Source organism: Protopterus annectens, chromosome 8.part0 (genome assembly GCF_019279795.1).
Source record: "Protopterus annectens isolate FY-2018-M chromosome 8.part0, PAN1.0, whole genome shotgun sequence".
NCBI classification, from domain to species: domain Eukaryota; kingdom Metazoa; phylum Chordata; order Ceratodontiformes; family Protopteridae; genus Protopterus; species Protopterus annectens.
The window spans coordinates 84,466,650-84,491,415 of NC_056741.1; the positions used below are offsets into that span (position 1 = coordinate 84,466,650).

At 39.6% G+C, this 24,766-nt stretch overlaps 1 protein-coding gene across 1 annotated transcript in view; it reads left to right on the forward strand.

Annotated features, from left to right (window-relative positions):
* Nucleotides 1–24,766, forward strand: part of LOC122808146 (C-type lectin domain family 4 member E-like) — a 348,558-nt gene that overhangs the window by 14,366 nt on the left and 309,426 nt on the right. The window contains exon 2 of the mRNA XM_044079117.1: nt 18,197–18,298. Coding sequence (XP_043935052.1) covers nt 18,197–18,298 — 102 coding nt within the window. The remainder of the gene's footprint in view (nt 1–18,196; nt 18,299–24,766) is intronic.

Here is a 24,766-nt window from a genome sequence, read left to right on the forward strand (position 1 = left end):
CCTTCACAAAATTATATATATCCTGCAAAATTCTATTTTCCAATAAAAACTCTTCCAGATATAAATCAATCTGATGATGAGCTATGTTGACATAATTTTTAGAAATTACTTCATAGGTCCCTGTACTATTCACGATTTCATACATTTTGTTATAATATTCTCCACTATCATATAACACTGCCCCTCCACCTTTGTCTGGTTTCATAATACGTATGATACTGTCATTACCAATTTGTTTCAAAATCTCCCATTCATTGTTACTCAGGTTATTCCTATACCTGTTATATTTGTGATTTTCCTGTAGTACATACAATTCTTTAGAAATAACCATCTCCAATTTTACCAAAGTCAAATGTAAAGGTAGATTGAACTTGCTTTTTTTTTCATAAACCCAACATTAGTGTTGGGATTTAGCTGTTCCTTGAAATAAATAGCTAAATCGAGCTTCCTTAAGTACAGTTTCAATTCAACCAAAGTGACTGTTAAATTGAATCCAGTAGTTGGTACATAATTTCATACCCTTCGAAAACAGGTCAAAGTGTTCCTTTACATGCTTCAGTGAAGTATAACTGTAAATGTTAAAACTACCCAGGGTATATACGACCCCTTAATTTTGAATTATTTCTTCATTTTGCTGTTCACTCAGTACCTGCCCAAATACGTCCACTTCCATCCTGGGCCTTGTTCCTCCCAATAATTTATTTCCTTTCCTGGCCTTTTCTGTCCTGATGGTAATTCCCCCTTCTTTGGCCTCCCTGCCAAAAAAAATCTTATTATTCGCCCCGTATTTTCTTTGTTGGTCATATGAAGCTTGATTTTCATTTTGGTAAATTTTCCTATAATATTCCTTATGTTGTTTTTGTTAATACCCCCCCCCCCCTTGAAATTCTCCCTCTTCCAGGGGTAGACATTATTTGTTTTATAATGCCCTAAGTCTCTATCAATATTTTTACACTTTTTCAACATAATCTTTTCACATTTCGTCTCCATATATTGAAATTTGAATGAAAATGAAGATACACTGTAAGCTTCTCAGTGGCTCTTGAGCTCTAATTTTAGTATGAACCCATAAACCTGTAAACTTTTTATGTGACTGTATTATGACTATATTGATTCGATAAGCATTTTACTTTAGGTAACAACCTTGTCCTTTGAATGAAGGTGTTTCTTTATTAATCTGATTGTAGATTTTCAAGAAAGAGCAAGACGAACTGATCTGGAAAGTAACTTAACAGATGTCTCTAAGAAGCTCTTTCACCTAAAAGATAAGCTTTGTTCAACTTCCAGTGGTAAAGTATTTTCAACTTGAAATACAATTTCCATTTCTTAAATTTTTGTTTCAAGTGCTTTAAGTTATTATAGAAAGTACATTTGTGATACATTCTATTTAAGGTTTTCATTGTTTGATTGAAAGATACATGCGCATTCCTTTGTGTTTCTTAGGTCTCATGAAAAAGTAGCAATGCTCATACCAGTACACATTCACTAAAATCCTTCCTCTTCATCATACAACCATTGAAGTCATTTCTCATAACAATTTATTAAGGATGCTAGTAGATGATAACCTTATATTTGACTTGCATATACAAAATTACATAAAAAATCACCAACAATATTGATGTTTTACAGAGCCCATCCTTTCTAACCTCTTGTCATCACAAAATACAAAACATGAACAATGCTATAATGAAGTGGCTAAATGTACAGCAAATACCCACCAGTGTATAGCACTAAAAAGCCTAAATTATGTAGAAGTACCCCATCAACTAACACATGCACATTACCACCTATAAAATTATCCAGATCCATCTGTTTGTTCAGCACTAAATACCATTGTACACAACTATGGTCCCAGTTGTTCATTACAGTCCAATGATCAAAACCTCCTCTCTGTCCACATACCTATCAAAACATCTGGGTATGGCCTATACTTATACTATGTTGCTAAGGCCTGGAATTCCTTACTTGTATCCATTAGGTTAAAACACTCCCTCCAGTCCTGTAAAAATATGCTTAAATATATCCCAGCCAAAGTCTTTCTCTATTCTTGCTTAACCCTCAGGATAATCTATATGCCTAAATATGAACAGGAGCCAATTTATTTATAACACCTCCTCACACATCCTTACTCTCCCTTCTTCACTCACTACTTATTTCAAATACGCACTCTCCCCAACTCTTTTCTAAATATGCCATAACCCTGTTTGTTTTCTCTCACTTCATATTGCAATTCCTATTTGTATTATATTAAGTTAGTCTTAATTTTTCTGTAAATTGGATAAAATTTCCATGAATATTTAATCATCATCATATACGTTGTATCTTTTTTAAACAATCTGCGGGATTCATGGACATTATTTCCAAACAGGAGCACTGTAGCTACTCCTGTATGGAATATAGCCACTGAGCAATCAAGAAACATGCCGTTTTGACATGCTTTGATAATCACATTGCCAAAGTGGTTAGAAAATCCTTCTACATGGCCCACCTAATCACAAAAGGGTTTGCATCAAGATCAAAAGAGGTAATTGTGCCCCTCTACTCATCAGACCCATCTTAGAGTACAATGCCCCATTTGGGATGTACCTTACAAGACACCTGCAATAGATGGAAAGACCACACAAGTACCTCACCAAGAGGATCAATGGCCTCAAACAGATGCCCTATGCAGCTCAACTGAAGCAAATCCAGTTGTACTCGGTTGCATGCCGCCTACTCAGAGGTGATCTCTGCCTGACATACAAGGCCATGTCCAACCCAGAATTGATGGACATGCTCCACCTAAAGAAAACCTTATCCCCTCGAGCAACATGCTCTAGGGATCTAAACTTTACCACAGCAATAAATAGGACATGTTGGAGGGATAGATTCCTATCCCAGAGACTTCACATGCTTTGGGACAAGATCCCAATCTACATTAGGCAGAGCTCCTCACTATCACTCTTCAAAAGAAACCTTGACGAGTGGATGAGTAACAGAAAGTTTACGTCGGGAATCATTTCAGTGGCTCTGCTGGACAAAGGCACAGGGAACTAATCTAAGGGGACGGCGAAAGCCAACACATTCTGGCTAGGCTTATAAATGCCTTTGGGCAGATAGCCTAGTACCCACCTATAAACCTATGCACGAGCAAGCCGACACTGGTCCTGCACAGAAACCCATGCAGGATACTAATTGTCTCATTTGCTGGTAAAAACCATGCAAATGAGGTAAAATAGCAATGCAGGAAACTGACAGGTAACAATGCACGATGCAGAAATGTATTCGGCTACTACCTGAATACATTTCTGCAAAAATGAAAACAGAGCCATGACACCTCCAATAAAAGAATGTACCCTAATCTGTAGGCATGCCAATAGCCAAATATATGGCCATTGGCATGTAAAACCTCATAATTTTAATAAAAATAAAAGTTTATTTTATTGTGGCTGATCTCGGCTGTTGAAGCAAACGGGATCATGGGGAAAATAAAAAATAATAGTGAAAAGTTAGTTTTAAGGGAAACCTACATTTTGCCATTATACTCAATGGCAAGCAGAATCAAAACAATGGCAGGGAGCAATGGTTTCTAATGGGGAAGGCTCTTGTGTAGTGCAGTAACTACAGATTAAGGCAGTGGGGTATGTTAATGAGGGGACTTATACTGAATCACAAAATTCTTTTATGTTAATGAGGGGACTTATACTGAATCACAACATTCTTTTATATTAATGAGGGGACTTATGCTGAATCACAACATTCTTCTAAGTGTCACCCTGCACCTAACCGTATAGGTGCTCTAATACCATTGTGTAGGCAGGAGGAGCAACTAACATGAAAAAAGGCTGTGTCATGCTTGCTGTAAGCACACTGGAGCTCTGTTGCCCGGGTTTGTGCTTAGGAAAGCACAGCTAAGCGAGGTGTGTGTTTGAGGCTCTATAGCTTTATTCCATCAAATGAGGAGCATGTTCACACCAAGAGGAGGGCCATTTCCTGCTGTTTACACTAGCTAAATGGGTCTGCATGGCTCGCCGGGACTTAAACAAGAAGGATATAGGGAAAATAAAAGGAAATACCAGAACAAGGGAAATGCAGTACAAATCAGCAATATGGGATTCTGCAACTCACAATGGGCCATTGAAAACACTCAATAATACAGCTGGGAGGTGGTTGCATAGCTGAAAATGGGAGGAGATGTAGAAAAAAAAAATAAAAAATAAATGGCAACAACACAATAAAAGAGAAATGAAATAGAAATTACTAATATATGACTCTTGCAACTCACAATCAGCCATGCAAAGAACACAATAATACAGCTGGCAGGTGGTTGCATAGCTGAAAATAGGAGAAGATGTAAAAAAAAAGAAATAAAGGGCAACAGCACAATAAAGGAGAAATGAAGTAGAAATCATTAATATGGGACTCTTGCAACTTACAATGAGCCATGAGAATGGGAGGAGATGTAAGTAAAAAATAATTAAAAAAGGGCAACAGCAGAATAAAGGCAGCCATGCACAAATTACCAGTAATGCCTCTAACACTCAAAGTGACCAATCAAAGCCATGAATAATATAGGTGGCAGCTGGAATGTATCATGGTCAGCCAATCATACAGGCGGTATCTGCAGCACAACAGTAAAAAGTATGGAAACACCTTACAGTCTGTTTTTTCCCACAAAGTCTGGACCATTGGTGTGTACATGTGGGAGAATGTTAACTAGAAAAATGATAGGAGTTGCCATTGATCTGATGGTGGAAAGGAGGATAATGCTGACAACTGCCACAGACCAAGGAGGAGGAGAAGAGTGTTCAAACCCAGGGTAACATACCAGCAACTACATGATCTGGAGATAGTAGAGCACTACAGGGTGGACAGAAACACACTTCAGGAAATCACTGAGCTGTGCCGGCCTCAACTCAGAGCTAGAACCAAGAGAGGGGAGCCCATCCCAGTGGATACCAAGGTATGTGTAGCCTTAAGAATACTAGCTACAGGTACTTTCGAAAGACCTACTGGGGACATCATAGGGGTCTCATAGGCATCTGCATCCAGGGTTCTCCACCAGTTCCTGGATGCCATGCTACCACATGCCGGTGAGCACATTTACTTCCCCAACAGCCATGAGGAGAGGACCAGCAATATCCATCTCTTCCACTGTGTAGCAGAATACCTGAAGGTACTGGGTGCCATAGACTGCATGCGCATCCACATCAAAGCACCACCAGATGAACAGGGTAGGGTCTACATAAACAGCAAGGGCTTCACCTCCATCAACTTCCAGGTCGTGTGCAATGCCCAGGGCATTAGCATGAATGTGTTTGCTGGCAGCATTAGAAGCTATCACAACTCCCACATCTGGCATTCATCACAGCTGTACCAGGCATTTGCCAGTGGGAGCATCCCATGTGGCCATCTGATGGGGGATGCTGGCTATGCACTGGAGCCGTGCATGGTGATACCCATCAGAAATGTACACACACCCACACAGCAATGCCATAATGAGGCACATGCACAAACCAGGATCATTATAGAGCATGTGTTTGGGATGCTGAAGTCATGGTTCTACTGCCTTGACATATCTTCCAAAATTAACGAATAGGCAGGCAAAAATGAAGAATAATCCATTTATTATATTAAATTTAAGTGCTTTTCGTACGTAGCATGTACAAACTTCATCAGATGAAGAACAGAAGTTAAAGTGCCATATAAATACCAAAAGCTCGTAGTCATATTACTAAATCATAAAAGCATACTTTGCAATAAAATTTTATTACAAAGTATGCTTTTATGATTTAGTAATATGCCTTTAATGTGCTTTACATTTCAATTGATGCATCAGCTGACCACAAGCTTTTGGTATTTATATGGCACTTTAACTTCTGTTCCTCATCTGATGAAGTTCGTACATGCTACGTACGAAAAGTGCTTAAGTTTAATATAATAAACGGATTATTCTTCATTTTTACCTGCCTATTCATTAATTTTGGAAGTTTTCTTTTGTGTTTTTTTGCCTTGACATATCTGGTGGAGCCTTGCAGTACTGTCCAGCCACATGTGTACACATGTTCATAGTATGTGCCATGCTACACAATATGATCCTGCGGAAACTGTTGCAGCAGGAACAGCACGTGGAAGGGCCACACAGCCCACTACCATTGCCAAGATCCCCACAGGCACAGGGGGACTCACAGGAGGAGGCCCCTGAGCCTGCTCCTGTAGGCAAATGGAGGCGTGCCCAGTATGCTTACACCTTGGCAAAGAGGCAATGCATAACACACACACTGACACTGTAGGGATCTCAGGGACTGACACCTCTCTGTGACTTCTGACTTGCACACACAGTAAAATGGATGACACACACATCACATTACATGGAACTAACCAGGTACAGGTAGTGTACTGTGTGCATCCAACATAGGCGGCCCTCAAGCACCATCTGCACAACTGCTACAACCACAAGGTAAGTCAGTCTTCTTAACAATAAATGAATGGAATAATATTTTCTGCTAGCATATCTATGATAATGCTGCATGAATGCAAGGGAATGGGGTTGCTTACTGGGATAGCAGCACACAACTGATAGCTATGTGAGACACCAGGAGATGTCTGGCCAAAACTGATCTTCACACACTATGCAGTAGTACTCAAGGTGGCAAATCCCAATGCAGTATATGTGTGGGGACAAATAACTTGGGGATCATAGTTCACAAGCATGGATGTCAGTGCGCTGGTCTCATAATTATCCCTCACACCCACACAGCAAGTCAGCTGAAAAAAAACACATAGAAATGTATGGTAAAGTTAAACAAATGGCAGCAATGTTGAATTAACTCCCTACAAACTCACACTGTGATAACACAGCAGGACCCATAGTTGCAATAAGGCTATGAAGGGTAAGAAGTCAGAAACTCAAATGTATGCCAGTACAATCTGACCTTGGCTCTTTACTGATATGCCTCCAGTCCCCAAGACAGGGCATAATAGTATGGTAAACCAAAATGTAAAGCAAACATCAGCACAGTCTGTGCAAATGTATACAGTTGACAGGTGTGCCCCCCATATACCCACACAAATGCAGTAACATATATGTTTGCATGGAAATAGCAACATAACACACACTGGCAAGGCTGCACCAATGCACATATAAATATGTTGCCTGTCCACAATAGGCAGGGGTCAATGAGCTATGTGTATGTGTGGTTAATACTGTCTAGATCTGGCCAGCAAGTTCTCCTGGCAGTCGTCCTGTACTGCCCTAGGTACAGTGCTGCCTTTGACAGAGCCATATGCAGATAACTGCAGTGCCAATTGTTATGCATGTCAGTGACACCCACTGCTCTGCCACTGACATACCTGGAAGTCACAGTGCTATTTGAAATATACTACACATATTAGTGACATCTTGAAGAATGTGTAGCAGAAGTGCCAAGGCTTTTGTGAATATAAGTGTTTAATGGCACTGTTGCCAGTGGTCATTCTCAATAATCCTTTTTCTTATGTTTGCTTTTACAAATAATGACATGCCTGCACATTTGAATGCACTCTGTACTCACACCCATAACTTCCAACCTCTGACAGCAAGATGTCTGGACAAGGGCAGAAATAAAAGTGGAACAAAGGCATAATTCTAGGCATGTATTGTAAATATTGCCCTTGCATACTGAGAAAGTAGATAGGGTGAGGGGTTTGCAGTAGCGGGAATTGCCTGAAGGTTACGTATTCTGAAACAGTAATGTCTGTATTATTTTGTGACATCACGCTTCATATTATATGTAACTAACGTGACATAAAAATGTAAGTTTACATAGAAAGGATGAAACTGTTAGCCAAACAGCTGGACAACCTACCAAAAAATGTACAGGTCAGAGGTATGCACACACAAGGATATGACATCTCAGGTTAGAAAGATACCACACAAGCAGGAGATCCACAGCCAGTATATCACCAGGTTGTGGAGTGTTTATTCAGCTATGTGCCTTACTACAGTGGCTGTAGCCGCACCTCACAAATGGCCTTGTTGGGCAGGAATTTACAAAGCTGCCCTCATAATATTGGTCTATGCATCATACAACTAGTATTCCTCTGATAAAAGACTGTTATGATCTGAGGATATCTGGCACTAGGTAATGACACAATACATTGCAGTTTCAGACAACAGATATGTCAGAAAATGTCTGCTAAACAAAACAAGTACCCAGAGGAAAGTCCTGTGTACCCCTGAGAGGTATGGCTATAGCACACAAAACCCTCGACTGGAGTACACCTATCTCTGGACTGGAGTCCCACCCTAACTATAGAAGGTCACACTGGGCATGTTCCTACACTTAGAGAATCACAGGTCATGTTGGAACCCACATCGGAATAGATGACTGTATTATGTATATATGTCTGTGCGGGTCTACTTCATAACACTGAAATTTCATAACGCTGAATTTCAAAACATTGATCAAAAACATCTAAATCCCAAAACATTGAAAAATCATAACATTGAAAGTGTGACATTGAAAACTACAATGCATATGTAAATAACATCCTTTCCACCTATAACAACACCTAACTGACAAGCACCCTTTCTACTAGGTTTCTGCAAGGAGGGCAAGCCCCCTACACCCCCACATCCCCCGTAAAATAAATATAACAAGTCCAAGATCGTACTGAAAAAAAGTTAATTTCCTAACCTCTTAGGAACCTGTCCCTCCAGCATGTTGTGTTGATTGTGGTAATGAGGTTGAGGTCCCTGCAATGTGTGGTGCAGAGATATTGGGATGTCTTTAGTAGCATTTGTAAAAGAGATGAGTCAGACATGGCTTTGCAAGTCAAGATGAGATTGCCTCTAAGTAGGTGATATGAGACAGAGAATAGCTGGAGTCTTTTGGTTTAATGAGGGAAAAATACACAGAGTTGCTGACCTCTTTCTTCCTGGATACAAAACCCTTTTTAATGAGATGTGCCACATAGAAGGATTTCCTGACCACAGTGGCAATGTGGTGGTTAAAGGAGAGTTTGTTGTCAACCTGTGCCCCCAGATCTCTTATAACGCCTACAGTGTTCCGTGGGCTCCCATCAATGTGGTAGTTAGTAGTACTTAGTGGAAAGTGATATTTTACCAAAGGGGCTGATGATGCATTTTGTGGTGTTAAGCTTCAGGTCATGGTTCCACACCAGTCAGTGGTCTCAGTGAAGTCTTTTTGTAGGATGTCTGCATCACTTGTGCAGTTAATGATGGATCCCAGCTTGCAGTTGACTGTGAACTTGGTCAGCCAGAGTTCCTTTGTGTTGGCCTGTACTCCTGAGAAGTAGATTCTGATCAGGAGAGTACCCAGGACTGATCCCCATGGGACTCCACTCATGACTGGCTGACATTCTGACTTGGAGATCGCAACTTTCACACTGTGTGCTCTATCTGTGAGCCAATTTGCACCCCCCCCCCCAGTGATATAGCGGTTGATGCCTAGATTGGTGGATTCATCCATAATTCCTGACTGAGGAATGGTATCAAGAGTCTTGGCCAGATTGATGTAGGCTGTATGCAGTGCCTTACTGTCATACTCAGTCCTGGTGACTGACTCAAAGAAGTCAACCAGATTGAGCAGGCATGATCTTCCTTTCACTAAGCCAAGGTGGGTTTTAGAGTTTGGAGATATATGTCGATCAAGTCCCTGATGATGTGCTCCATGGCTTTACATATCAGACTCATCAGGCCACTGGACTGATAATTCCCAGGGTCTGTAGTTGCCACACCTTTATGGAGAGGGATGAATGTAGCAATGTGCCATTTGGGAGGGACAAAGCCTGATGTGAGGCTGCGACTGAAAAGGGCACACAGATGTAGTGCCAGGTATCTTTGTAGTTCAGTAGAACACAGCCAGCGATAATTTGGGTTTATAGTAAAGCCAGGCAGTATCTCTGGACTTGAGGATTTGTTTGGTTTCCTTACTGAGCCAGGGGTTTGTAAAGGTTCTAACCTTGATTTTTCACAATGGAGTGACAATGTCTAGGTGTTGTAGAAATGTTTTGTTCAAATATGCTACAGCCTGTTCAAGTGGGAGGGTTTTTAGGGGGGGGTCCACTCACAGTTACAGAGTAATGTATTGAGGACCTCAGGAGAGAATTTGTTTGTGTTTCTAGTGGATTTATAGTTAGTGGCTTTGCATATATGCTTGTTCTACTATGTATAAGGCAGTTCTTCCACATACTCACAAGAAACCCTTATTCTGGGGGATTTCAACTTAGATTGGTTCACCTGTATATCAGAACCACCAAGTAATCTAATAAATCTTCATGGCTACCAGCAGCTAGTCCAAATTCCAACTAGATGTGATAAAAAATCTAAAAGGGAATCCATCCTTGACTGGGTCCTAACTAACAACCCCACATTGTACCCCACACAGGCAGTCTCCCAGACACCTTAAGTGACCACAACATAATATATCTTATACATAGCAGAACAAGCATATATGCAAAGCCACTAACTATAAATCCACTAGAAACACAAACAAATTCTCTCCTGAGGTCCTCAATACTTTACTCTGTAACTATGAGAGGACCCCCCTAAAAACCCTCCCACTTGAACAGGCTGTAGCATATTTCAACAAAACATTTCTACAACACCTAGACATTGTCGCTCCATTGTGCAAAATCAAGGTTAGAACCTCTACAACCCCCTGGCTCAGTAAAGAAACCAAACAAATCTTCAAGTCCAGAGATACTGCCTGGCTTTACTATAAAAAAAAAACAAAGAAACACAAAGCCTAACTAAGTGCCAAGAACTGTGCAACCATGCAAAAAAAATGCATTACACTGGACAAAAAGTCCTACTACACGACATTAGAAACTAAATACCAACACAACCCCCAAAAGTTTGGAAAAAATCTAAACCAGCTACTAAAATCCACCCAAAAGGCTACCCCCAAACCAACCACCCCTGACATTAAAGTTCCCACTGAAAAACAATTAAACACCCACTTTGTGAACAAAATTCTATCCTTATTATCACAGGACAGTTCCTACCTCACTATCCCCCCAACGCAAATAACACTAATACAAGCTTTACCCTCAAAACAGTTCCCACTACTTCAATCAAAAGCATGCTCTCCAAACTAAAAACATCAACAGCAGCTGAACTACTCCCCAGCTATTTCTTGAAACTCAGAGCAGATGCTATTGCTATCCAAATCTCCACTCTCATAAACAGATCAATTGTTGAAAACTATGTGCCCAAACTCTGGAAAATATCCTATGTTACACCCATACATAAAGGCAGGACCTCCACTGAACTTAAGAACTACAGACCTGTTGCATTACTCTTCCCACTGGCCAAAATCCTAGAAAAATGCATCCATACCCAGGTGCTAAAATATCTCCTAGACAGCAACATCCTGTCACCTACTCAGCATGGTTTCAGACCTGCCCATAGTACCACTACAGCTCTCCTCTGCTTGACAGACACAGTAAATCATCTCAGAAATGAAGGCCTGCAGGTATCAACTCTTTGTTTGGATATGTCCAAAGCATTTGACACAGTCTAACACTAAATCCTGCTAAACAAACTAAACTAATATCACCTATCAAATTAAACTCTTACCTGATTTCAAAGCTACTTAACTAACAGGTACCAAGCTGTGAAATGGGAGAATTCTCTCTCTCTCCTCAGCTGCCCATAACTATAGGAGTCCCACAGGGTTCTATCTTAGGACCACTACTATTCACAGTCTTCACAAATGACCTCCATATCTCTACACAGCATGCATCTATCATTCAGTATGCAGATGATACCACCTTAATCTGTGCTGCACAAAACATTCCCACCCTCCCGCAAACAACTTAACTAGCATTTTCTGATTTCAGCAACAAACGAATAGGAAGACACAGAGACAGCTGATATAAGTGAGCCTTTCATAGTGGTAGTAGTTTTTCTAGTTTTTTTAGGATTCTCTGATGTTGAAAACTACCTTACCAAAGTCCAACTTATACTCAATCCAAACAAAACTCAGCTTATGATTATAACCAGTTCTAATAAAAACACTGATAACAGTCAATTCACTATTACTCCACAAATGTTACTCCAATCGCTCCAATGGCACAGGCTAAGCTATTGGGAATAACTATAGACTCCCACCTAAAATTTGATAGTCATCTCACCTTAACTATTAAAAAAGTACATGCCAACCTGGGATCACTTTACCGTATCAAACCATTTCTTACCAACAACACAAGATCAGCCATTGCTCACTTACAACTTCTATCCACCCTACTCTATGCATCTCCCATTCTGACTAATCTCAACAAAGCTGAACTAAGCAAAATGGAAGCCTGCTTTAACAGAATTGCCCACTTTTCTGCAAATTGCTCATATAGAACTCATCACTGTATTGCCTTGAGACAACTCCACTGGCTTGAACTGCCCAGCCTCCTAACCTGCAATCAGATCTGCCTCTGTCATTCTATCAGTTACCTCCTCAGTAAGTGTCCTGCCCTCAAAAACCTAGTACAACATCAATCAGCCAAAAGGCCTCTTTGCACATCAAGCAAACTACTACTAGAAGTCACCAACAGCTACAATAGCTTTGGAGATGCACTATATAGTAGTTCAGTGGCTAAAAAATGGAACTCTCTCCCCACTAGCATACAAAACACATCGTCCAAAGCCTCCTTTAAAAACCTCATTAGGCAACATCTCAAGCAAAGCTGGCAGTGCCATGATTGCTCCCCAGGCTAGTGAAAGTGGATAAGGTACACATACTAAACCTAGAGTACTTGATAATAGTTGTCACTCTTACAAACACTGGCTAATGCACAATGTATGTACTGTACCTGGGTACTATGTATGTATTCTACCTATGTTCCAAACTTCAGCTGTACACCCCAAATCTATTAATTACCTTTATTTTTAAATTAATACTTTCTTGCTTGTTCTCTCCACTGTAACTGTTGATGTGCTGCATACCACTGTAAAAACATGTCTATTGTAATTTATGTGTATACTGATCATGTCTAAATATCTAAATGTATCTGTAATTTTTTTTATGTGGAGCTTTTCTGCTGAAAAACGGCCTTTTTGGCTCAGTCAGACACTGCCGGTTAACAAATGTAAAATAAAATAAATAAATAAATAAAATATTATTTGCTTCTATTTTTATAATATCCATATTTAATCAGATCCATGTTTATTATAGCAATTTCTTTTATATCTTCAAAAAAATCTTTTTACGTAGTTTTCCCAATAACTTTTTTTACTATTTTACAGTTCAAAACCACATTTTCAGTAGTTTCTTCTTGACAATGTAAACATAATCTATCACTTTTATTTTTATATAGCATATTTCCTTTACTGGTAATTTATCTATTACCAGTCTCCACAATCCGGATTGGTCAAGGGCCGGGTTAACAGCGACCACCACCAGTACTGTTGGCCAACAGGGTGCTGGCGGAAATTGGGCTACTGTTGGCTGAATGAGGAGAAGAGGGGTAAGGCATGCCCGAAGGCAGGTAAAGGCTAGGACTGTGATAGTGAGGGTCGGAACTTTGAAAGCTGGCAGTATGACTGGTATAGGGAGAGAGCTAGCTGATATGATGGACCGAAGGAAGGTTGGTATATTGTATGTGCAAGAGACCAGATGGAAGCGGAGCAAGGCTAGGTGTATCAGAGGTGGTTTCAATTTGTTTTATCATGATGTAGAAGGGAGGAGAAAAGGTGTAGGTATTATCCTGAAGGAACAGTATGCTAACAGTGCTTTGGAGGTGAAAAGAGTGTCAGATTGAGTGATGTTTATAAAGCTGGAAATTGATGGTGTAATGATGAATGTTGTTAGTGCATATACTCCACAAGTTGGGTGTGCGATGGATGAGAAAGAAAAAATTTTGGAATGAGCTGGATGAAGTGGTGATAACTGCACCCAAGGGTGAGAGACTGGTGATTGGAGCAGATTTCAATGGGTATGTTGGTGAAGGGAACAGAGGGGATGAGGAAGTGATGGGTAGGTATGGTGTTAAGCAAAGGAATGCAGAAGTTCAGATGGTAGTGGATTTTGCGAAAAGGATGGACATGGCTGTGATTAATATGTATGTTAACAAGAGGGAGGAGCATAGGGTGACATACAAGAGTGGAGGAAGATGCACACATGTGGATTATATCTTATGTAGAAGGGCCAGTCTGAAGGAGATTGGAGACTGTAAAGTAGTGGCAGGGGAAAGTGTAGTTAGCCAGCATAGGATGGTGGTTTGTAGGATGACGTTGGTGATCAAAAAGAGGAGGATCAGTGTGAGGGCAGCACCAAGGATCAAATGGTGGAAATTGAAAAAGGGTAATTGTGAGGTGATGTTCAGGGAAGAGTTAAGACAGGCACTGGGTGCCAGTGAAGAGTTACCAAATAGCTGGGTAACTACAGCAGAGCTAGTAAGAGAGTTGGCTAGAAAGGTATTTGGTGTGATATCTGGAAAGAGGAAGGAGGACAAAGAGACCTGGTGGTGGAATGAAGAAGTACAGGAGAGTATACAGAGAAAGAGGTTGGCCAAGAAGAAGTGGGATTGTCAAAGAGATGAAGAAAGTAGACAAGAGTATAAGGAGATGAGGTGCATGGCAAAGAGAGAGGTGGCAAAGGCTAAGGATAAGACATATGAAGAGTTGTATAAAAGGTTGGACACTAAGGAGGGTGAAAAGGACCTGTACCAATTGGGTAGCCAGAGGCACTGAGCTAGTAAAGATGTGCAGCAGGTAAGGGTGATAAAGAATAATGAGGGAAATGTACTCACAAGCGAGGAGAGTGTGGTGAGGAGATGGAAAGAGTACTTTGAGGGGTTGATGAATGAAGATAATGAGAGGGAGAGAAGGTTGGATGATGTGCGGATAGTGAATCATGAAGTGCAGTGGATTAGCAAGGAGGAAGTAAGGATAGCTATTAAGAGGATGAAGAACGGAAAGGCTGTTGGTCCAGATGACATACCTGTGGAAGCATGGAGGTGTTTAGGTGAAATGGCAGTGGAGTTTTTAACCAGATTGTTTAATGAAATCGTGGAATGTGAGAGGATGCCTGAGGAATGGAGAAAAAGTGTTTGGGTACCGATTTTTAAGAATAAGGGTGATGTGCAGAGCTGTAGTAACTACAGAGGGATTAAACTGATCAGTCACAGCATGAAGTTATGGGAAAGAGTAGTGGAAGCTAGGTTAATAAGGGAGGTGATGATTAGTGATCAGCAGTATGGTTTCATGCCAGGAAAGAGCACTACAGATGCGATGTTTGCTCAGAGAGTGTTGATGGAGAAGTACAGAGAAGGTCAAACGGAGTTGCAGTGTGTCTTTGTGGATTTAGAGAAAGCATATAACAGGGTGCCTAGAGAGGAGTTGTGGTATTGTATGAGGAAGTCAGGAGTGTCAGAGAAGTATGTAAGAGTGGTACAGGATATGTACAAGGGTAGTGTGACAGCTGTGAGGTCTGCGGTGGGAGTGACGGATACATTTAAGGTGGAGGTGGGATTACATCATGGATCAGCTCTGAGCCCTTTCCTATTTGCAATGGTGATGTACAGGTTGACAGACGAGATCAGACAGGAGTCCCCATGGACTGTGATGTTTGCAGATGACATTGTGATCTGTAGTGAGAATAGGGAACAGGTGGAGATGACCCTGGAGAGGTGGTGATATGCTCTACAGAGAAGAGGAATGAAGGTCAGCAGGACTAAGAAAGAATATGTGTGTGTGAATGAGAGGGAGGATAGAGGAATGGTGAAGATGCAGGAAGTAGAGGTGGCAAAGGCAGATGAGTTTAAATACTTGGGATCAAAAGTTCAGAGTAATGGTGAGTGTGGAAGAGAGGTGAAGAAGAGAGTACAGACAGGATGGTGTGGGTGGAGAAGAGTGTCAGGAGTGATTTGTGACAGACAAGTACCAGTAAGAGTGAAAGGGAAGGTCTACAAGAGGGTATTGAGACCAGCTATGTTATATGGGTTGGAGACCGTGGCAATGACAAAAAGGCAGTAGTCAGAGCTTGACGTGGCAGAGTTGAAGATGTTAAGATTTGCACTGGGTGTGACAAGGATGGACAGGATAAGGAATAAGTATATTAGAGGCACAGCTAGGTTGGAAGGTTTGGAGACAACGCCCGAGAGGCAAGATTACATTGGTTTGGACATGTGCTGTGAAGGGATGCAGAGTATATTGGGAAAAAGATGCTAAGGGTGAAGCTGCCAGGTAGCAAGAAAAGAAGAAGGCCTAAGATAAGGTTTATGGATGTGGTGAGAGAGGATATGCAGGTGGTTGGTGTGACAGAGCAAGATGCAGAGGACAGGAATAAATGGAAACAGTTGATCTGCTGTGGCAACCCCTAACGGGAGCAGCCAAAAGAAGAAGAAGAAGAAGAAGAAGAAGAAGAAGACCAGTCTCCACAAAAATCCTGTCATTCTACTTTTGGATTACACTATTTGCTTCTTACTTTTATTACTTTATTTTTTTCATCTGTTAGATTTTTTCCATTAATTTACTATACTTTTCTATCTTTTCTATATCAATATTTTTCCCAAAAATATTTTTCCTTGGTTCATTTTAACATTTTATTTCTTCATTTATACTCTCCTTTTCTCTTTTACTATTTTTACCATTCCCGTAAAGCTATCATACTTATACAGTTTTATAGGTTCATAGGTTGGTACTAGGCTATCAGCCCTAGGGCCTATACAAGCCTAGCCATAACAATTCCCTGGCTATTTCTTCCCACATTATTTACTTTCCTGGACCCCTGTCTAGCAGGGCGACTGACGTGATCCCTGGGGTGAATTTCCTTTCTCCCATCCAATCGTCAAGGTTCCTCTTGAAGAGGTCCAAAGAGGCACTCTGCTTGACATGTATGGGCAATCTATTCCAGAGTCTGGGAGTTTTCCCTTTGAATTAAGTGTTGTACTTTACTATAAATATATTTCAATGACTTATCTATCACTACCTCTAGTGGGAATGTTTTTGATATACTACTAGATATAATAGGCCTAAACAGGGAATATGTTACATTTTTATGGATTTTGGGTATACCTACGATAGTGGCCAGTATTGGCTGTTCTACCTTCACAAAATTATATATATCCTGCAAAATTCTATTTTCCAATAAAAACTCTTCCAGATATAAATCAATCTGATGATGAGCTATGTTGACATAATTTTTAGAAATGACTTCATAGGTCCCTGTACTATTCACGATTTCATACATTTTGTTATAATATTCTCCACTATCATATAACACTACCCCTCCACCTTTGTCTGGTTTCATAATACGTATGATACTGTCATTACCAATTTGTTTCAAAATCTCCCATTCATTGTTACTCAGGTTATTCCTATACCTGTTATATTTGTGCTTTTCCAGTAGTACATACAATTATTTAGAAATAACCATCTCCAATGTTACCAAAGTCAAATGTAATGGTAGATTGAACTTGCTTTTTTTTTCATAAACCCAACATTAGTGTTGGGATTTAGCTGTTCCTTGAAATAAATAGCTAAATCGAACTTCCTTAAGTACAGTTTCAATTCAACCAAAGTGTCTGTTAAATTAAATCCAGTGGTTGGTGCATATTTCATACCCTTAGAAAATAGGTCAAAGTATTCCTTTACAAGCTTCAGTGAAGTATAACTGTAAATGTTAAAACTACCCAGGGTATATACGACCCCTTGATTCTGAATTATTTCTTCATTTTGCTGTCCACTCAGTACCTGCCCTAATACCTTGACTTCCATCCTGGGCCTTGTTCCTCCCAATAATTTATTTCCTTTCCTGACCGTTTCTGTCCTGATGGTAATTCCCCCTTCTTTGGCCTCCCTGCCAAAAAAAAAAAAATTATTATTCGCCCCGTATTTTCTTTGTTGGTCATATGAAGCTTGATTATCATATTCCTTATGGTTGTTTTTGCTAATACCCCCCCCCCCCCTTGAAATTCTCCCTCTTCCAGGGGTACACATTATTTGTTTTATAATGCCCTAAGTCTCTATCAATTTTTTTACACTTTTTCAACATAATCTTGCCACATTTCGTCTCCATATATTGAAATTTGAATGAAAATGAAGATACACTGTAAGCTTCTCAGTGGCTCTTGAGTTCTAATTTTAGTATGAACCCATAAACCTGTAAACTTTTTATGTGACTGTATTATGACTATATTGATTCGATAAGCATTTTACTTTAGGTAACAGCCTTGTCCTTTGAATAAAGGTGTTTCTTTATTTATCTGATTGTAGATTTTCAAGAAAGAGCAAGAAGAACTGATCTGGAAAGTAACTTAACAGATGTCTCTAAGAAGCTCTTTCACCTAAAAGATAAGCTTTGTTCAACTTCCAGTGGTAAAGTATTTTCAACTTGAAATACAATTTCCATTTCTTAAATTTTTGTTTCAAGTGCTTTAAGTTATTATAGAAAAGTACATTTGTGATACATTCTATTTAAGGTTTTCATTGTTTGATTGAAAGATACATGCAAATTCCTTTGTGTTTCTTAGGTCTCACGAAAAAGTAACAACGCTCATACCAGTACACATTCACTAAAATCCTTCCTCTTAATCAAACAACCATTGAAGTAATTTCTCATAACAATTTATTAAGGATAAAAGACAACAAAAGCAAGAACTAGTAACCCAAAAGAGTCAGAGAAGAAAGGGAAAAGTATAACAAAATAAAGACAGACATAGATGAGAAATGTTTTGATATAGTTGAAAGGAAAGTCAACAAGCTCAAGAGGGATATAGGTGAATATCAAAATAACACAAGCTACCCAAAACCACCACCTATAAGAACCAATAATTATTTGAGTTACCATTATTATGAGGATGTAAAAACAGGTAACAAAGCAGGTAATAATCAAGGGTGGATGGACTTAGATTATGAAAATGAATTTCCACCTTTAGACAGGGAAGCATGTACTGAAAATAAAAGACAGAACAGGTTTCAGAATTTTCGAAAATGGGGGGGGGGGGAGGTATTAGAATTTATTCACCCAACCCCTGTCAATGAAGTAATACCGGATATTATATCCAACAGTGGTATCAAATATACTTGTAATAATTTTTCCATTTATAATTTTAGTAATATTGTGCTCAAAAAACAACATTTTGATTTATTAAGTAAGGGTTTTAAGTTTATTCCCTCTGGGAGAGGAGAAATTGTCAACACTATTATAGACCTGAAAATGTTTCTCAGGAAAATCAACTTGGAGACTTTGTTCTCCGAAGATAGTAAAATGGATTCACTTCCTCAGGACTCGACTCTTGTGCGTAGGAGTATATTCAACCCCCCCCCCTGCACCCTCAAATCAGGAATTTTGAAAAATTTTGGAAAAGGAAATTAGATCAATCTATGATGAAAATATATTTGAATTTAACCTTTCCAAACAGGAAAATGAAGTATTAAAAGAACTTAAAAAGAAAAAGGATGTAAGAATCATGAAACCTGATAAGGGGGGAGGGGTGGTGATTATGGATAATATCATATATGAGGGCAAGATGAAGGACATGCTTAACGACACAGCTAGATACACAGCAGTCTCATTAAATGAAATGAATGTAGCTTATCATAGAATAGACAGCCTGCTCCATGACATGTTGGTTGAAGCAACAATAGATAGGAAAACATTTGATTTTTTAAAGGTGGCTAAACCCAAAATACCCATCATCTTTGGGATACCCAAGATCCACAAGAACATGGAAGACCCTCCCCTGAGACCTATTGTTTCAGCGGATGGGGCCAAGACACTTCCATTAGCGAAATTGGTGGACAAAAAGGTAAAACATATAAGTGGTGGTAATTCAAATATATTAAAAGATTCGTGGGATCTTTTAAGGTGTATAACATCAGAATTGGTTCAGGGTAATTTGATTTTTATCACCATAGATGTAATTGACCTTTTTTCATGTATTCCACATGATGAAGGTCTAAATATGTTTGAAGACATGGTGTATAGAGACAAAAAACTAACACATTCGGAAAAAGTATGGTGTTAGGGTTGGTCGAAATGGATTTGAAATATAATTTTTTAATATTTAATGGAGAGTACTATCAACAAATTAAAGGCATATCGATGGGGGCAGCATGTGCCCCCACATATGCTAATATAGTACTAGCCAAATGGGAGGAGGACTTCATATTAAATTCCAAGTATAAAGAATGTTGAACTTTGTATCGTCGTGTTTTAGACGATATAGTCATATTGTGGAAGGACAGTATGGAGAAATTTAAAGAATTTTTCGAATATTTAAATAGTACCACAAACTTTTTGAAATTTACTTATAATATTTCAATAGAGAGATTACAGTATTTGGATGTGGAAATATACAAAATTGGAAAAGAATTTGAAACAAAAATCTATAGGAAGGACACATACTGTAATTCATTCCTCCATTTTACCAGTGCACACCCCTCACATTGTAAAAAGAACATTGTCAAAGGACAATTTGTGAGGGGTAGTAGGATGACCAGTTCTAACGAAGACTTTAGACAAGAATGTGACTTTTTGGAAAAAATGTTTGAAGAGAAAGGTTATCCCAGAGATTTTGTTAGGAAGATAAGAACAGAGGTAGAAATGGGTAGAGCCACCAGATTTAAACCTATTAAGGGAGATGGAGTAAACAACAATTCTGGTAATTGTCCACCTGACAACACTGATACCAAAGATAATTATGAAAAAGCTTTAATTATAGAATATAATACTTCCAATGTAAGAATAAGTGAAATATTTCGAAAAGAATGGGGGAAATTTTCTGCTATTACTGACATAACAAGTATTAGTCATTTGGTACCAAAAATAGTATATAAAAACTCGTGGAATATGAAACAAATATTAGAGTCACAACCGAAATTTAGTTTTGATGATAAAGAACAGACAAAAATGACTATTGATGGACAAAAAAGGAAAGGAAGTTACAAATGTAATAGGTGTAATCAATGTGGATTTATGATGAATGTTAGTGAAGTTAATATAACTGGAAGAGGTGAAATTATTAGGAGCAATGGCTATCACAATTGTGGGACTAAGGGGGTAGTCTATCTAGCTGTGTGCAAACTATGTGGTTCATTCTACGTAGGAAAGACGGAACGGGCCCTGAGGAAGAGAATTTACGAACACACTTATGATATCCTTAAAAATAAAGAAACAAATGCGTTATATAGGCATATTAAAGAATGTGAAGGGGGACAATTTGAATTTTTTGTAATTGAACAGGTCAAAAAAGAGATAAGAGGAGGTTTGTGGGAAGAGTGGTTAGGTTATAAGGAATTATGGTGGCAAATTAAACTAGATGCCACAAGAACACCAGGACTAAATGACCATATCTCTTTAACCCCATTGTTAAAACTAAGAGCTGCAGAGATATGAATGAATTGACATATTTCAAAAGGCCAGTAGATGGCAGTATTTAAAAAGGAATTTTATTCTTTTTATTTTATTCATTTTCATTAAGAAGTTCCAACCACACTGAATTATCAGTTTTACTATGAATAAATTTTAAATATGAGATAATATACTTATATAAAATTTCTTTTAAAATGGTTTTAAAACATAAATAAAATATATTCATTACAAAACAAAGTTTAAATTAAGTAAAACTACGAATGGAGATGGAAGAAAGTCATTTTAAATGATTTAAAGAGAAGCTCATAATTATTCATGAAGGGGCAGTATACGATTGGAAATCACTAATGCACTTTAAACTTATTGGTTGAATTTGAATAGGGCTTGTATTTAAACATTAATTTAATATTTTAATGATTGTCTGATGAAGTCCTGACTTGTGAGGGACGAAAACGCAATTATTGGAAAGAGCGTTAATGTGCTTGGAAACGTTTTACTTGTGGCTGTTTTACTTCGTGGTACATTAAATTGAGTGAATTAAACTCTCGGAGTTGCCTTCTTGTTCTTGGATATCTACTGAATTTATTAAGGATGCTAGTAGATGATAACCTTATATTTGACTTGCATATACAAAATTACATAAAAAATCACCAACAATATTGATGTTTTACAGAGCCCATCCTTTCTAACCTCTTGTCATCACAAAATACAAAACATGAACAATGCTATAATAAAGTGGCTAAATTTGCAGCAAATACCCACCAGTGTATAGCACTAAAAAGCCTAAATTATTTAGAAGTACCCCATCAACTAACACATGCACATTACCACCTATAGAATTATCCAGATCCATCTGTTTGTTCAGCACTAAATACCATTGTACACAACTATGGTCCCAGTCGTTCATTACAGTCCAATGATCAAAACCTCCTCTCTGTCCACATACCTATCAAAACATCTGGGTATGGCCTATACTTATACTATGTTGCTAAGGCCTGGAATTCCTTACTTGTATCCATTAAGTTAAAACGCTCCCTCCAGTCCTGTAAAAATATGCTTAAATATATCTCAGCCAAAGTCTTTCTCTATTCTTGCTTAACCCTCAGGATAATCTATATGCCTAAATATGAACAGGAGCCAATTTATTTATAACACCTCCTCACACATCCTTACTCTCCCTTCTTCACTCACTACTTATTTCAAATACGCACTCTCCCCAACTCTTTTCTAAATATGCCATAACCCTGTTTTTTTCTCTCACTTCATATTGCAATTCCTATTTGTATTATATTAAGTTAGCCTTAATTTTTCTGTAAATTGGGTACAATTTCCATGAATATTTAATCATCATCATATAAGTTGTATATTTTTTAAACAATCCTCAGGATTCACGGACATATTATTTCCAAACAGGAGCACTAGGTTAGAAAATCCTTCTACATGGCCCACCTAATCACAAAAGGGTTTGCATCCAGATCAAAAGAGGTCATTGTGCCCCTCTACTCATCACTCATCAGACCCATCTTAGAGTACAATGCCCCATTTGGGATGTACCTTACAAGACATCTGCAACAGCTGGAAGGACCACAGAAGTACCTAACCAAGAGGATCAATGGCCTCAAACAGATGCCCTATGCAGCTCGACTGAAGAAACTCCAGTTGTACTTGGTTGCATACCGGCTACTCAGAGGTGATCTCTGCCTGACATACAAGGCCATGTCCAACCCAGAATTGATGGACATGCTCAACCTAAAGAAAACCTTATCCCCTTGAGCCACACACTCTAGGGATCTAAACCTTACCATAACAATAAATAGGACATGCTGGAGGGATAGATTCCTTTCCCAGAGACTTCCCAGGATTTGGAACAAGATCCCAATCTACATTAGGCAGAACTGCTCGCTAACACTCTTCAAAAGAAACCTTGATGAGTGGATGGAAAACAGAAAGTTTACCTTGGAGATCACTTCAATGGCTCTGCTGGACAGAGGGACAGGGAACTAATCTAAGGGGATGGCGAAAGCCAACACATTCTGGCTAGGCTTATAAATGCCTTCGGGCAGATAGCCTAGTACCCACCTGTGAACCTATGCACAAGCAAGCCGACACTGGTCCTGCACAGAAACCCATGCAGGATGCTAATTGCCTCATTTTCTGGTAAAAAACATGCAAATGAGGTAAAATAGCAATGCAGGAAGCAGGCGGTATCTGCAGCACAACAGTATAAAGTATGGAAACACCTTACAGTCTGGGCTTTTCCCACAAACTCGGCACCATTGGTGTGTACATGTGGGAGAATGTTAACTGGAAAAATGATAGGAGTTGGCATTGTTTTGATCCATCAGTATGTGCTAGAGGCTGACGGCAGAAAGGAGGATAATGCTGACAACTGTCACAGACCAAGAAGGAGGAGAAGAGTGTTCAAACCCAGGGTAACATACTAACAACTACATGATCTGGAGATAGTAGAGCACTACAGGGTGGACAGAAATACACTTCAGGAAATCACCAAGCTGTGCCGGCCTCAACTCAGAGCTAGAACCAACAGAGAGGAGCCCATCCCAGTGGATACCAGGGTATGTGTAGCCTTACGAATTCTAGCTACAGTTACTTTCCAAAGACCTACTGGGGACATCATGGGGGTCTCACAGGCATCTGCATCCAGAGTACTCCACCAGTTCCTGGATGCCATGCTACCACATGCTGGTGAGCACATTTACTTCCCCAACAGCCATGAGAAGAGGACCAGCAATATGCATGTCTTCCACTGTGTAGCAGAATACCTAGAGGTACTGGGTGCCATTGACTGCATGCACATCCACATCAAAGCACCACCTGGTGAACAGGGTAGGGTCTACATAAATAGCAAGGGCTTCACCTCCATCAACTTCCAGGTCATGTGCAATGCCCAGGACATTATTATGAATGTGTGTGCTGGCAGCCCTGGTAGCTATCACAACTCCCACATTTGGCATTCATCACAGCTGTACCAGGCATTTGCCAGTGAGGACAGCCCATATGGCCATCTGATGGGGGATGTTGGCTATGCACTGGAGCTGTGCATGGTGATACCCATCAGAAATGTACACACACCTACACAGCAATGTCATAATGAGGCACATGCACAAACCAGGATCATTATAGAGCATGAGTTTGGGATGCTCAAGTCATGGTTCTACTGCCTTGACATATCTGGTGGAGCCTTGCAGTACTGTCCAGCCACATGTGTACACATGTTCATAGTATGTGCCATGCTACACAACATGATCCTGCGGAAACTGTTGCAGCAGGAACAGCACGTGGAAGGGCCACACAGACCACTACCATTGCCAAGATCCCCACAGGCACAGAGGGACTCACAGGAGGAGACCCCTGAGCCTGCTCCTCTAGGCAAATGGAGGCGTGCCCAGTATGTTTACACCTTGGCAAAGAGGCAATGCATAGCACACACACTGACACTGTAGGGATCT